Genomic DNA, 15,179 nt, shown 5'->3' on the forward strand with positions numbered 1-15,179 from the left:
AATAAAAAACAGATAAATAATTCATTATAACATGATATCAAATGGCGGAAATTGAAATGAAATTGATGGGTGGGGCTGCATGTGGCCCGCCGGCCACAGGTTTGAGACCTCTGATTTAGCCTAATATCTTTACTTTGCTGCCAATATGTCTCATTGTTACTGAACAACGCTCCATTTGATTCGTTCTCACCTACTGGGTCTCAAAGATTCATCATAACTGCTTCTAGGCTTCATATTAATCAGTCATCTTTGATTTATTAATTCAATTTACTTTTATTTTGAACATAATCCTGACTCATTAATCCTAACATTATCCATTGTTAACTCAGTTTAAGTTAAATTGTTCAACACCTCACACAGAACTTCCCTGGAGCTTTTACTGACCACAGCAAGAACATTATGAGAATTAGACTGAATTATATCAGCATTATGACATTCTTATTTAGCAGCTAAAGGACACATGTGTCTTTAGGAATGATACTGAGTCAGTGTCAGTAATTCTATATTGAACAATATTTACATTACTAGTCATTTTACAGCCTGAATCTTTTCAATGCAACCCGTGGAAGTGAAATTATATAGGGAAAGGTCAAGGGTCAGAGAACAAAACAAGGAGTTGAACTCAGTGGAGCCAGCAATAATATTTTCTATTTCCCCATAATATTTCATCCACCTTGAGTAAAATGTCTACTCAATTACAATAAAAGTGGAAGCAATCCAAAGAAAACAATTTCAGAGCGAGACAATAATGTTTGACAGTCAAGTTATATAAGCATCACAGAGTCAAGGCCATACAGATAACTTAGTATTTATTGGTGTGTTTGAAGCAGCACAAGAATACATCAAAGACAATGAGGCAATTAAGTCACTAAGTAATTTTCACTGCTTCATGCGAAAGCAGAACACAACGACACACACTGACTTTGAGCTAAGCATCTGTAGTTTGCGCCCATCTGTGTTTATAAGCCTGTACATTATGCAGCAGTGGAGATATACACTGCAACCCCCCCCACCCCACCCCACCCCACCCCACCTCAGATGTTATCCAATTATTGCCCCATCTGTTTCTGTTGCATATTTGGCACGGTCTCTGTTGTTGTTTTTGAAATTTCTGTCATCACAAACCTCATCTGTCCTTTGTACTCAGACACAGAGTAAGCACTTGGACAACTGGCACATCATTATCATGACCAACACTGAAAAAAAAAACCATGAAAATGACAAAAACACGAGCGCTGCATTGTCAATGGTATGAACTTTTGCTGGTGTGCGGATCCTCCATCCACCATTTACATCCACGCGCACAGACAGTGTGAGTGGGATTTCAACATGACCTCTTCAACTCTGGGGAAGATTTCCTTTTGTTATGGCAACAGTCTCTCCACAACAGTCACATGGCTTTATTGTCATGGTCAGCATGTCCATGGCATTTCCCCCCCAATGCAGGGACATTAAAAAACCCTCCTACAGGGGGCAGCAGCTCAGCATTCCTTTCTGGTCTTTACCATCTTGCTGGCGTACTTGATAGGGATCCCCCAGCGTCTCATTAGATAGACATCAAACACATAGGCTATCCCTGGCTCCAGGCCCCCGATCACAGCTGTTGTGACGGCCCGTCGAGGATTCAACTCCTGGAAATACTTGCAGAGAACCCTCTCAGTGTCAGAACGGGATTCTGGCCCCAGGCAGGGAGCAGTTAGAGCCGACTCTCCTCCAGCCTCCGCTTCACGGTTTCCCAACTTCCTGCTGTACACGCAGTACAGGCTTCTTTCTTCTGTGCCCATCCAGGCCAACGTGACACTGTTGCAACTGCGCAACCGGTTGAAGGACTTGATCTGCAAGGTGGAAGGCAGAGATGGGACTCCTTTGCGGTGGTAGGCTGAAGAGGTCTGCATCTTGACGGAACCTTTTGAGGAAGTCCCTTCTCTCTTCAAGTGAATAAGATAAGAAGGACTTCCCTGGAGCCAAATGTGCGAGATATCTCCTCCCACATCCTGGGATGTCAAAACATGGCCTTTACTGGATACAGTGGCCTTGACTTTTTCACCCACTCCACAGCTCTGCAGGGTAAGGAGGCCACTCTGCTGCCAACCGCGAGGACGGAAAGTGAAGAACTGCTCTGAGTTGGAGCCCCTGTCGTTGAAGGTCACCCACCTCAGCTCCCCTTCTCTTAACGTGGTAATCGCCGGCCGAGCCTCCTCGTGCGTCCGCGCAAAGGTCCCCTTGTACGCCATGCTGGTCCCGTTCAGCCGGTCGACCACAAAGACGTCAACGTAATACAGGGTTTCGGGTAGGAGCTCGGAGACGGTGCAGACACTCTCGGTCCCCTGACATGTGCACTGGAGATCAGCGTACTCATCAGCGAGGGAGGAGGTTGGACTTTCAGGATAAACATCCCACTGCTGCCACCACCAGTCGTTCAAAATCGGCCACACTGTCACTCTCCTCTCCTTCTTCTCTTGTTTCTGGTGTTTCTCTCTCCTCATGCTCTCTCGGGCCGCACAGAGGCTGGGGAAGTTTTGCTGCGAGTTGACGAGGACACAGTAGTCGTAAGTCTTCTGTGACTGGGGGAGGCTGGTGATGGAGGCACTGGGCACCCAGCTGAGAGTGACACTGGTCATGCCGACACCTAAAGTGTGAACTTGAGGGTCAGGTGGGAGCCGAGGAAAGGTGCCTGAGGGCCCCGGGCCTTCATGGAGCAATACTGTCGCTCTGGTGTTGTGCTGTTTGGAGCGCAGCCTCAGGATGTAGATGGAAGCATGTGGATAGGAAGGACCCGCGTAGGTGTTTACTGCACTGCCAGCGAAGCTGTGTAGTTTCTCCTCAGTCCCAGGACCTTGCCACCACACTTCAGGCGTACTCTTTTTACTACTCCCTGTGAGGACATAAAAAAAAGTATTTATTTATCTATGAATTGATGAAAGCCATGATTTTATATATTTTTTTAAATTGCAACAGCAGTTTTAAACAACACAATTTGCAAATCCTAAAGGCTGCAATTCAAACAATTGTTCTGTGCAAATGCAAATACTGTAGATGCAATAGATACTAATCTGAGTTAGAGACATTTTAATGTTTAAGGTCACTACACAAAAATCTTGAGATGTTAAGGGTTTAGTTTGACAGCTGTTGAGAAGACCATCAACACACTGTGTGCTAATTGTTACGACGTTCATGAGCTTTATGGTGCTGTTATTGAGAATCGATCTTGTCATTTTTGCTGGAGATCAAACGTATTTCAAAAAAATGCTTAACTAGTACTAGTAAACCAGCCTTTATCAGGAATTCTGATGTGAAATAAATGATTTTACATTGTTAATTGTAGGGGCAATCATTGGGCTGCTAAGTGAGCCGATAGAAATGAAAGAAATGAAAGAAAATGTCTGGCCACTTAACAAGCATATGCAGTAAAATTAATTACTTCTCTTTTATAACATTGAAACAATTTCCTAAATAATGAATGGTCTCAATCCCTAGTTTCAGGTCTTCTTCAATAGCAAATGATGTTGATTTGGTAAATGATGATCCTGTTTAGAGTAAAATGGACAATAAAGTACAGCACATAGACGTGTACACCTGCATGATTGACAGCTTCCGTTTGCAAAACGCCAACATTTCTGGAACACAGCAATAATCGCTTGTACATTTATATTTAATACACATTTGTTACACACATTGTTTTTCTCTTTTTTGATTTTTGGAGCTGTAGGGCCCATAACTGCTAGACATTACACAGTAAATGAACAGTCAACAAACTACCATGCACTAAACCTGCACAATTAACAAAGTAAAGGGTAACTAAACTCCCTCTTCTGAAGCAAACTCTTCCCCAATTACCATTCCTCAATCAATGCCAGTATTTTCATTCAAACCCCAAGTGTTTTTTTTTTTTAAGCACACACTCCTCACTCAAATGGCACCGCTGTCAAAACACACACACACACACACACACACACACACACAAAACACATCACCACTTGTCTCACTGTTCATCTCTCCTTGAGTTGAGAAATCGCTCCTCACATGAGACCAAATGTTGCTGAATCAAAGTGAATTATTTAGGCCGGTGATGGGGACCCATGAGCTCGCGCGTCTAAATGATTCATGTGTCATTTTAGAACTTCCTAATGTTATTTTACTACGTCGAGGAGCTTTTTTTTAACCTGGAAAAAGGCTCATTAAAAAAAAGTCTCTGACATTTTGCCTCTTTACCTTTTTACTGTAGAGATTTTATGACTCACTTCACTTTGAGCTTGACTTTATTGCTCTGACTTTAGTTTAAAACTCTTAACGTTAAAGCTGCGGCTCTGCGGGGATAATGATCTAAATTCTTCAATTTCTACAATTTTACTTACATTTTATACACTTGACCTTACATTATTTATTCTGTGTTGGCATTAACAGGTTTATATGAGAGTATTTTCCTTATATAGAGAATTTATGGCTCAGTGACAACCACCTGTGTCCCTGTCAAAGACAGTGGGTGGTATTTAGAATTTAATTTTTTTTAATGCTGTGAAATAAAAGCATTGGGTACACAGCACATTGCCGTGATATGATTAATCAATAGGCCACACAGTTGGTGTAGTGGTTAGCACGCTTGCCTGTGTGGCATGAAGATGGAGTTTGTATGTTCTTTATGTGTGTGCATGGGTTTTCTCTTGGTTCTCTGGTTTCCTCCCACAGTCCAGAAACATGCAATATGGGGATTAGGCAAATATGATACAGTAAACTGACTGTGATGGTTGCTTGTCTCTATGTGTCCCCGGCTGAGATTGGCACCGGCACCACAATACGGCCCTCATGTGGAGGATAAAGTGGTAGAGGACGAGTGAGAGTGAGTGATTCATCAATATATGGTATATAAATATAATAAAAAAGGCAATGAAACTGTATATTAAACCTATAGCCTCCACGTTGCCGACATCAAATGACAATGAAATGATGTCAAAATCATTTTGTCTTCTAATAGTTGGACCCTTCTCCTCTCTACGGCATGAACTCAAAGCTGGGATCATGAAGCTTTACCAAGGATTAAAGCCTCCGATTTAAGAGTGTTTAGCTTCCACTAAAACCCTAAGCAAGTGATTTAGTAATGATCTAACTGACTTACTACCTTGCTTGTCATGATGACGTATAAGAAAAGACATTGGAGGCCTCAGACATAAAGGAACTGAAGCATCCTAGTTGCCATCAATGGTATCAGCTGTTTAGCTGATTATAAAATCCATGCTTGTTATCACAATATTGTTGTTACTAATCTAATCTGCTTTGACCCCTCACTCATCTTGGGTCCCCAGGCAATGTATTGCTTTTATTCATTTTTTTAATTCTTTGAGCTGGTGGAGCGGAAACTCTGTCCTCTCATCAATCCAAAAACATGTACCAGCCTGGATTTCACTGAGCTTTTCCCGCTGTTGTCCTCTCCTCCCTCTATAAACCGGCTTCTTCTGTTATATCCGGGATCAAGGCAGGGACGGAAACCGTGGTGCATGTGCGGAGCCCTCAGGCCAGCGTGAGTAAGACTGAACTTAACATGCGAGTGTAATTCAACTCCCTATTCCATTATTTGGGTGTATCAGTCTATGAGGAATATGATTTTGTAGTATTTCAGTGGGACTAAAAAAAAGTCCAGTTTTAGACAGACGTACACACAAATTCATCTTTTTCTAACATCAGGTAAATGTACTGTTGCAGTTTTGTTATTACACCCCTGTAATCTGGGTATCTGTGGTGGTATAGTGTCCACTCACATTGCAGGCTTTTGAGCGGTTTGTCCTTTAAAGTGCGGGCGGCCAGGCTCCATTCGACGGGCTGGTCACAGGGGCTGACGGTCACCGACATTGCCGGAGCCTTTTTCCTCAGTGTGAAGTAGAGCCTGTAGGACAAAACACCGGAGATAACAGCGAAAAAGCTGAATGTCAAAAAGATAACAGCCTGTTTCCATTCAGCTGTGATGCACGAGAAGACAAGCTCTCGACCAGTGAACACGGAGCAACATCCTTTCAGTTTGTCAGATGATGTTTTGATACGATAGACTGGCTAGAATTTCTTCCCCTAAAGCTTTCATTGCAGCTGTTTCGAAGCTTTGCCAAATGCCGTATTTCCATTTCCCCTACATGCTGATTATTCATCTGATAGCAGATCATGACCTGGGGATCAGCTGATAACGGTGTATCGACTCTTTCAGATGAGTATCTGTTTGTCTGCTTATCGGGAATTGTGCTTGGCATATTAACTATTAGGTCCGTTGTGATGCGATCAAATTTAAATAATCGAATTCCCTTTTAAATCAATGTGAAGCCGTTTACAACCAGCTTTTTTTTTTTAAAGCAACAATATTCTGTTCATTTAGTTAATTACGCACCATTAAAATTGAGTAAGTGCACGGTTGTTTGTTAGTAAATATTTGTTCTCCTTCACTACAAACACTATAATTCATGATTGCGTGCAGATGGCGCTTGTTTTTAAACAGATGTACGACACTGTTATTGTCAAGGGCAATCATCTAATAGAGTGATTAATTTCTGAATCAGTGTCTTCTCTGCATTCTTTTTTTTTTTTTTTTGCTGAGATTCTGCATGACTGCACGGGTGGACAGACTGCAGCACACAGGGAGATGTGTTTCGCAATTTTCAGCTCCCCCGTTTTAGAAGGCAAGCACTGGCACTGTCGTGCAGCGAAGGCTCAGGCCAAATGGGCTCCACTTCCTGTCGCTCTGTGGCACTGGAATCAGACTTGTTGTCGACGTGGCAACGAGGGCAGCGCTGGCGAGCAGACCTCGGGATATAATCATATAGGTGTTTAATGAACTGCAAATGAGGTTGGTGTAGAGTTCACTGCCCCTGATAATTCAGCTGGTTTACAAATCAATCGTTTGTTGGGAAGGTGAAACTGATTTTGCTGATTCTGTGTACAATTTGTGTATGTTGTTTTGATAGTATTCTCTTTCAGTATACAGTTTGACCTTTTTCAATTCCTGCTTTTAGTACTTTGCATTAAATATTTTATTTGGTCGAATCCAGACAGTTAAATAATTTATACTTTAGAACTATTTTGACGTGTCTCCACATTTGTAAAAATGGTGCAATCCCAGCTTGTTATGGAAATTAACTACTTCTCTCGAGAGCTCTCTTAAAAATCTTATGCTTTTTCTGCAGTTTCTACTCTATTTTCTGCATTATAGCTTATTTATCTTCTCCATTCTCTCCATTACTTCCATTTAATAAATGTAGTTTTTTTATTCATAGTAATTGCTTTTGTGATAAGTATAATTAACAACAAATAAAGTGTGATGTGTTTATAAAAGGTTAAGGTAAGACTGTTGGGAATTTAGAGATTTAGAGATTGTTTATTTAAAAGATATTAATAAGTTAATAATTTATATAAATCCGTTTATGGGAGATCTATGATGTTAAAATCAAGACTTGTGAAAACTCCTTTTTATTTTCAAAGTTCCATAAACTTTGAGTTGGAATCTTCTCTCGTTATTTGTTGACGTAGTTGGATTAAATCAGGCTAAATGAAACTAATCTTTTAACCAGCTACAATATTAAAGTGCTTTACAGGTCATTGCGTCATTATTACAGATTATTCTTGCACAATGAACATTTTTAAAGTAGTTTAAAGTATATTTAGATTGGACTTAATTGATGCCACACTGGGGGAATGTAGCAAGGTCAGGTCAGGGGTAGACAAGTATAAAATATGAGCAATACAATAAGATAAAACAAGTATGACAAATTGTATTATTAAAATAGTAACACAACATACACCTTTCACCACAGAAAGTAAGTAGTGTAGCATTACTACACTGTGCTACTGCTCCCTTTTTTTTCCCACTAATGATGACTGCACATGATGTTCAGATGATAAGACTCAGGTTGTGATTTTCTCTGTTTCCATTCAAAAAGACAAATTCTTTTTAATTACTGCACAATAATCAACAAACTAATTAACATTGAAGATAATCTAGTTGCTGTAATGGCAACAAGCATCCAGATCATGCAGTATAGGTGTATTCTTACCTGCGAGTGCGTCCTTTGGGCAGAGTTATAGAGGTGATCTTTCCTTCTGGTAACCATGTAGTGGGTCGGAGTGGTACCTCATTCTCCGGTGCCAGAGCTGTGTGAACCTGGGGCCATGAGGAGCCACACAACAGTGCCAAAGCTGCACAGAGACACCAGGACAGCGACGTCAGGGCCATGGCCTGTTCCTGACTTCTGTCTCTTTCACTCTTTTGACTTTCCTAAGTCACCGCGTCTTGGAACTCTCCCAGGCTCTGTAAATGCACGGAAAGGTCAAGATCATCAATCAGATCACACACACACACACACACACACACAGTGAGAGTGAGACACACAGACTAATACACTTCCACACACAGAGAGCACTGCACTCAAACACTTAATTTCCACAGTATCATTCGCACAGACACTAAAAAGCTGTAGCGACTGGTGATTCACTGATATGAAGAAGCATCTTCTCCTACATTCAGACAGAATTATTCATGCAAGGGAAGAGAAATAGCCACGCTGTATTACTCTGGGATGTGTGTGTAGCACAGCTTGACACGCTCTGTTTTTTTTTTTTTTTTTTTTAAAAGAGAGAAAGAAATCACCCATCACACCACTTTTCAAAGTGTGAAGCGGGCTGCTAATATTACTCTGAAGTCGGTGTCTTTACATCCACATATCTATTTTTAGTTGAAGAGGTCTGCTCTCCAAATATTCTTTCATCGTGAGTATTAGAGATAGATTATTGAGAGAGAGAGAGAGAGCGAGTCATATCACACAGACGAGGGCCGAGGCTCAGAAACAACACCTGGATGTGACTGTGATGCAGTCACATCCAATCAGCACACGTAACTGCGATGCCTGACAAGAGGAATTTGAATCAGTTTTTTTATCCTTTGTCCTTTGCTTTACCTCTTTCACACTCTGTTAGTGTTCCCCGTGTATATTCATATGTGGGTGAGAGATTGTGTGTGTGTGGTTGGGATTCAATAAAAGTAGATAGAATGATTACAGGCCCCAGTGTTTTCCCTTCTCCCCAGAGAGAAGGCATTTGTTCAAAGTCACACGGTGTTCACAAACTCCCCGCTGCTTTCCCCTAACAAGGTGTACTGTGTCAGTGCTGTGCCCTATAGATCAGATGACAATCACAGTGGGTCGGTGGAGGCGGCTACAGAAGCTACATCTGAGTCTTTCTGGCCCCAGGACGCTCTGGGATCCAAACTCACAAACAGTCGCGCAGCTACAAAGTCGCACAGAGGTTCCTGCTCATTATCCGTGCACAGAAATAAGGGAGTGAACGACCCATAAAGCTTCAACGGAGAGACGTGCAGTAGGATAGATAGAGGCAGATTGAAATGGGAGGGAGGGGAAGGGGAGGCTGAGGAAATGGAGAGCAGGAAGAGGAGGATGTTGGATCCCGGAGTAATTAGAGGGAAAAGGAGACAGTGCATGAAAGAGAGGAGAAAAGTGAAACAGGAAAAAAGCGAGGGCTGGAAGCACGGAGAAAAAGAAAAAGGAAAAAAAAGGATTGCAGTGAATTTGGTTTCTGTTTCTTTTAGTCAGACATCGTGAAGCGGCTTCCTCCAGCCTCCACGATGAATGGGTTAATGTGTCACATATTACCACTCACACACACACAAGCACGCCTGCCACTCACTCTCACACTCCCCCTCATTCAAACTTGATCAAGACAAAGACAGGGTAAAGCTTGGCGGGGTTGCTCCTTCAAAAACACACCCGCTGATAAAATATGCACACAGCGCTTCAGCAAATTAAAGGCAAAGAGAAGAGTTTTACACTGAGATGGAGAACTTAATGAATACACAGAAGGTCAGGACTCTCATGGTCCTGTGCACCACGTCTATATTCAGCCTTTTATTTTCTATCATATGACTCTGTTGTGTTTTAACGGGTTAAACTGTCTGCATTTATTTTCCCCTGGCTGCTGTTTGCGTTTCAATTTGAGATACTTCAGTCCTGCTTCTCTTTTTCTGCTTGCTTCATTCGGGGGCCGCCTTATTCTGAAGTTGAGGGAGGCTCAGTTTCAGAGAGACAGGTCTTAGCTTATCTTCGATCTCTCTGTGCTCCTGCAGGACCATCTGCCTTCTGTTGTCTGTGGGCAGGGACAGATTAAATGGCATGGGGTGGTCCCTGCAGGATCCACTGTGTCCCCCCCCCGCCCCTCCCACCAAACTACTATAGGGGAAGAATACGGCCTATGGCTCAAGGTGGGGGTTGACCAGTATAGATGGAGGATTAGTATGCAATGACCATGGAACTTGATAGGATTTTACAGCTGGTTTTCCACCTCGCTGCATATATATATGCTTACTTCACCGTCCCTCTGTGCCTGCGCGTCTCACTCTCCTCTCTCACACACTTTCATAGAACATCACGACATGTCTCGATGCACACTTCATGTCTGCCTTTTCCTCTGTCGTCACTGTCCCACTCCACTTTTCTTTTAGAGATAACTATTGGTTGTCAGAGAGATTACAAATAAACACAGGTATAATGAGCAGTAAGACACATTAAACATGCAAAACTGTGAGACTGTCCACACGAAAAGCGTCCTGCAACAAATGAAAAGTGCCGTGCATCTGTCTTGGCTGTTTAAACAACCCTCCAGCAACCCCCACCACACACACACACACACACACACACACACACACGCTCACTCAGCGCTGAATCAAAGAAACAAGTTGCTGACCGAGGCATCAAGTTGAAATTTGAGACACACATTCTCTGCAAGGACAACAACAAGCGTGCACGCATGCATGCATGCCCCCCCTTACCTTCTCTTGGTGCACACTCTCTCTCTCTGGAGCAGGGAGTGAAGGATGGGATCATATGAGAGAGGGAGTGAGGATGGAGGAGGAGGAGAGGGAGATGAGAGCTGGTTGCGAAGAGAGGAGGAGCGACAGCAGGTTGTTGTCGGGTGTTCCACAGACTCCGTCTCCCTTGAGGTGCTGAGGTGTCTCTTCAGGGCTCAGGTGTCCCTCCTGGGCTGTCCCAGACACGTCTCACTCTTCCTTTCTCTCTGTCTATCTCTGAGGCTTGTCCTGCCAAACAGTGTTTGAATGTCATCCGGTCAGTGAAGCCCGTGTCCCACCTTCTCCTCCTCTTGTTCTTATGTGACCTGTGTCACTATACTGTGTTTTTTCCCCCCCCAGAGCTCCTGTTCTTCTCACTTGTCTCCTTGTGTTTACCTGATCTGGTTGCAAATCTACAGTAGAGCTAACTTGCAATTCAAATGTGTGATATTGTATCTGTGTGTGCAGTCTGAGAGTGAGGGAGCAAGTGGATGAGCATGAGGGGGCTGATGGTGAGGTGGTGAGAATGGGGGTGGTGATGAGCGAGAGAGAGGGAGAGAGAGAGAGTATGTGCTGTTAAGGGGAGGTGATGTGGAAGTTAAATACATTAACCATTCTCTCACTGCTCTGATAGCATCTGTATCACAACGCTGCAGACGAGGTTACACCGTCTTTGTGCCCTTATCGCCTGGTCTGATCTGGTTCCTCGACTGTTTCTGAATGAAAATGTTTAGATTGAAAAAACAGCCTCTCGGCCACTGTATTATATACATTTAATTAAATGGAAAGTATTAATTAAAACACTGAGTGCACCTGCCCCATGGACCCCCCCATTAAATTAAAAGAATGATGAAACGGTTTCCTTTATCTAAAGATATGACACTCAAAGTAATGACTCTTGTTTGATCATCACTCATTTGTGTTATAATGTATTCTCTTATGTTAAGTGGAGCTCATGCATGGGTTTGACTTGATTCCTTTTTACTGATTCAAATAGAAACTGTGCCTGGTCCACATTTGACGTCATACATTACATTGTATTTCAAGGTGTTGATTGGATCTAAATTCAGAAAATTGCTGTATGTACCATATGTAAATATCGTTTCAAATGTGAGGTTCACTTTGACCGAGAAGTTAAATAATCAAACAACATATATAGCAAATAAATGTACACATATACAGGTCAGGTCATGAAAAGTGCTCACTGTATTATAGTAAATAATTTGACTGTGAATAAGAAAGCAAGCTTTTATATTTTACCCTCTCATATCTAAGGTTAATTCTAATAGTATCTTCATATTGTGATATTTAATATCAAATACAGTATATAATTGTACATACTAGTGCACTGAGCATATATGTATTACAAAGGGAATAGGCTGACATTTTTGTTTTCAGAAATATGATTATTTCCTTTCTTGCCGGCCACACGGTTGGTGTAGTGGTTAGCACTCTTGCCTTTGCAGCAACAAGACCTGGGTTAGAACCCCGGTTGGAACAAGGGTCTTTCTGCATGGAGTTTGCATGTTCTCCCTGTGTGTGCGTGGGTTTTCTCCGGGTTCTCCGGGTTCTCCGGCTTCTCCGGCTTCCTCCCACAGTCCAAAAACATGCAAAATGGAGATTAGGTAAATTGGTCACGCTACACTATGTCAGCTGAGATTGACACAGCACACCCCGCGACCCTCCAGTGGAGGATAAAGCGGTAGATGATGGATGGATACTTTCTTGCCAAGGTTTAAATGACAATATGTTTTACCCCTAAAAATACAACTTTCACTTCCTGAATCTTGATATTCATACTGATTCCACTTGTTGAATTTAAGTCTTCTACACCTAATTGCTAGTGTAAAAAAGACTTTAAAGTTTCTTTTTTTACTGTAATACATAATAAGCAAATAATTAATCTCGGGACAGATGGAGCGGCTGTAACAATACACCACAGAAGGCCACTGCATTAGAGCACGAAGACAAAACATTTGGGGAAGAATCTCTGGTTAAGTCCTGGATTCAGAGTGAAAACCCACCGGCCCATGGGGTTGAAATTAAAAACCTGCTCATTTACATTTTCCCAGTGCCTCAGGGCATGGTGTAATAAACTGGAAACTTGTAAGATAAGACTGTTGATAACAACCATGTTGCAGACTCTGTGTCCTCCACCTATGGGTCAAGTGCAGATCTCAGTGGACTGGGGCTGGATTCATATCAGTGGCTCTCAAACCCCACCCAGTCCTCTCATCTCCACACAATGGTGGGCCTCATGTTCCGTGCTCTCTATCCTCATCTCTTTAATCAATATCATCAGAAAACTAGAAGGAGGCCCACCACATTGTGCTCCAACTCCCCCCTTCTTCACTCTCTGATGGGGCCTTTTCTTACTAATTCACCAGGTACTCCAGTGCAGGGCTATTGAGGTTACTCTGAATGGGACCCACTCCACCCAGAGGGAATATTGTCTGACCACAGGCTAAAATCTGAGAGACCCTCCCTCTTTCCCTCTCTTTTTCCTCCCTGTCTGTGTCTGTCTGTGTCTGCAACATCACTTCAAAGAAGAATGAAAATGTGGCACATGAGGGCTATTAATAAATGTATCACTGCAGTGGCCACAACTGGTCTTTTTTTAAACAAAAAGAAAATGTGGAGTCTAGGAACCCATTTCTGCGGCTGGACTTTCTTTCAAAGCTACCAGTCTCCCTCTCTGTTTCCCTCTCTTTTCGCTGGCCCACTTTTACAGTCCCTGAGAGGTTCTGAATGTTGGCAAGTCTGGCAGAGCACGATACGGCGGCTGCTTTTGAAGATTGGATGGATGGTGGTTAATCTCGGAGAGATTTCTGTGCACATAAAACTTTGTGTATGAGCTGCGATCTGGCAACTTAAACACTGTTGTTGTTTGTTTTTTTTTCCAGGGGAGAATTATTTTATTTGAAAATCACATTTGAAGTCTGTTGTTTTGAATCTGGACATCTGTGGGACATCTGTTAAAACTGGGATTTGGGTGACACGGGGCTCAAAATCTCTCTCACACACACACTTTTGTGCAACTTTTCTTGTGCGGACACTTTATTCACTTCCATTCACATTTACCTCTTATCTTAACCAGAACAGAATTTAGGCTTCGCCTTATTAAAACCAGACTGCTACATCCCACGTCTGCAAGTCTGCAGGAGTCTATGTAGGAGGCACGTGGTAGCTACATTCTATGACAGGTACTCCTGTGAGAAACACTAGACTGCTGCAAACCCTCGTTTTACTGTCAATGAACCTGGGAACATGTATGTGCAAGCAAAACTACATAGCAACTAACTGGGGACAGGGATACAGAAAGTATGGAAGGGCCCTATAAGATGGTCCCCTTGGGTTCCAGTAGAACTCCTGACAAGGTCAGTCAGAAAAAAGGACACAAACATGTATACAAACACACACATTTCTCCACCATCATGACCGGTGTGTGTGTATATGCCTTTTGATCCTGTAGTCCACCCACTCACAGCCCCAGCCCCCTCTTTGCATCGCTCTTTAATATTTCATCAACACACAGTCGCCAGACAAACTCCATCCATAGAGGAAGTGATAGGAAGTGGGAGTAAAAATGTAATTTGGCATAACTGTGTAAAAAGAAGCTGCAAAACTGGCCTTTTCATCTATTATGGATGTATGCTTATGAGCCATACATAATGCAGGGGTCCATCTTCACGACAAGCATGTATTAAATATCATGTTCTGAGGTCGAGGGGTCTTTGGATGCATGCTTTAAATGTCACGGTTTAGTTGGCTTTTTTCGTTTTTTACAAGAGTGAAACGGACAGCAAAGGGAGAAAGGCCTTGATATTGAGAGGAAGCGATAGAGAGATTGATAGAGAGAGTGATGAGATGGAATGGGGGACATGGCAGCGGGAGGGAGGGTGTGCTAGCTGACAACGGGTTAACTGGAATCTTTATTTTTAACAGCATGTCATCACCAGCCTCCCATCTGCTCCAGAGCTGTCAGAGTCCCATGGGAGTGTGTGTAAATGTGTGAGAGCGGGAGAAAGAAGAGAGATGTGAGCATGCGAGCCATCACAGATCAGATCACTGATCAGAACCCAAAGGAGGAGGAGGAGGAGCAGAGGACAAGGTTAGAGAGGTGGGTGGCACACAGATATCTCCCTCTTTTAATATTCAAATGGGGTGAGACAGGATGAGGGGAGGTGAAGGGTGTGTGCACATGCCTGTAGTAGGCTGTGAGGACACATTTTGATTCAAAACCATCTTTGTGGGGACACTTTGACCTTGTGAGGAAATGTTTGGCTCCTCCTCACAATCATAATAAGCCTTTTGAGGGTCAAGAATTGGTTTTAGGGTTAAGTCAATGGTT

General features: G+C 42.8%; 1 protein-coding gene across 1 annotated transcript; it reads right to left on the reverse strand.

The window, feature by feature from the left end:
- Positions 1–1,033: 1,033 nt before the first annotated feature.
- Positions 1,034–11,143, reverse strand: ndnfl (neuron-derived neurotrophic factor, like). The gene is made up of 4 exons (XM_058650709.1): positions 10,811–11,143; positions 8,028–8,281; positions 5,754–5,878; positions 1,034–2,875 (listed from the first exon to the last, which is right to left on the reverse strand). The coding sequence occupies exons 2-4, from the start codon at positions 8,204–8,206 to the stop codon at positions 1,482–1,484; spliced, it is 1,698 nt and encodes a 565-aa protein (XP_058506692.1). The 5' UTR covers positions 8,207–8,281; positions 10,811–11,143; the 3' UTR covers positions 1,034–1,481.
- Between the last annotated feature and the right edge of the window lie 4,036 nt (positions 11,144–15,179).

Source organism: Solea solea, chromosome 15 (genome assembly GCF_958295425.1).
Source record: "Solea solea chromosome 15, fSolSol10.1, whole genome shotgun sequence".
Taxonomy (NCBI): Eukaryota; Metazoa; Chordata; class Actinopteri; order Pleuronectiformes; family Soleidae; genus Solea; species Solea solea.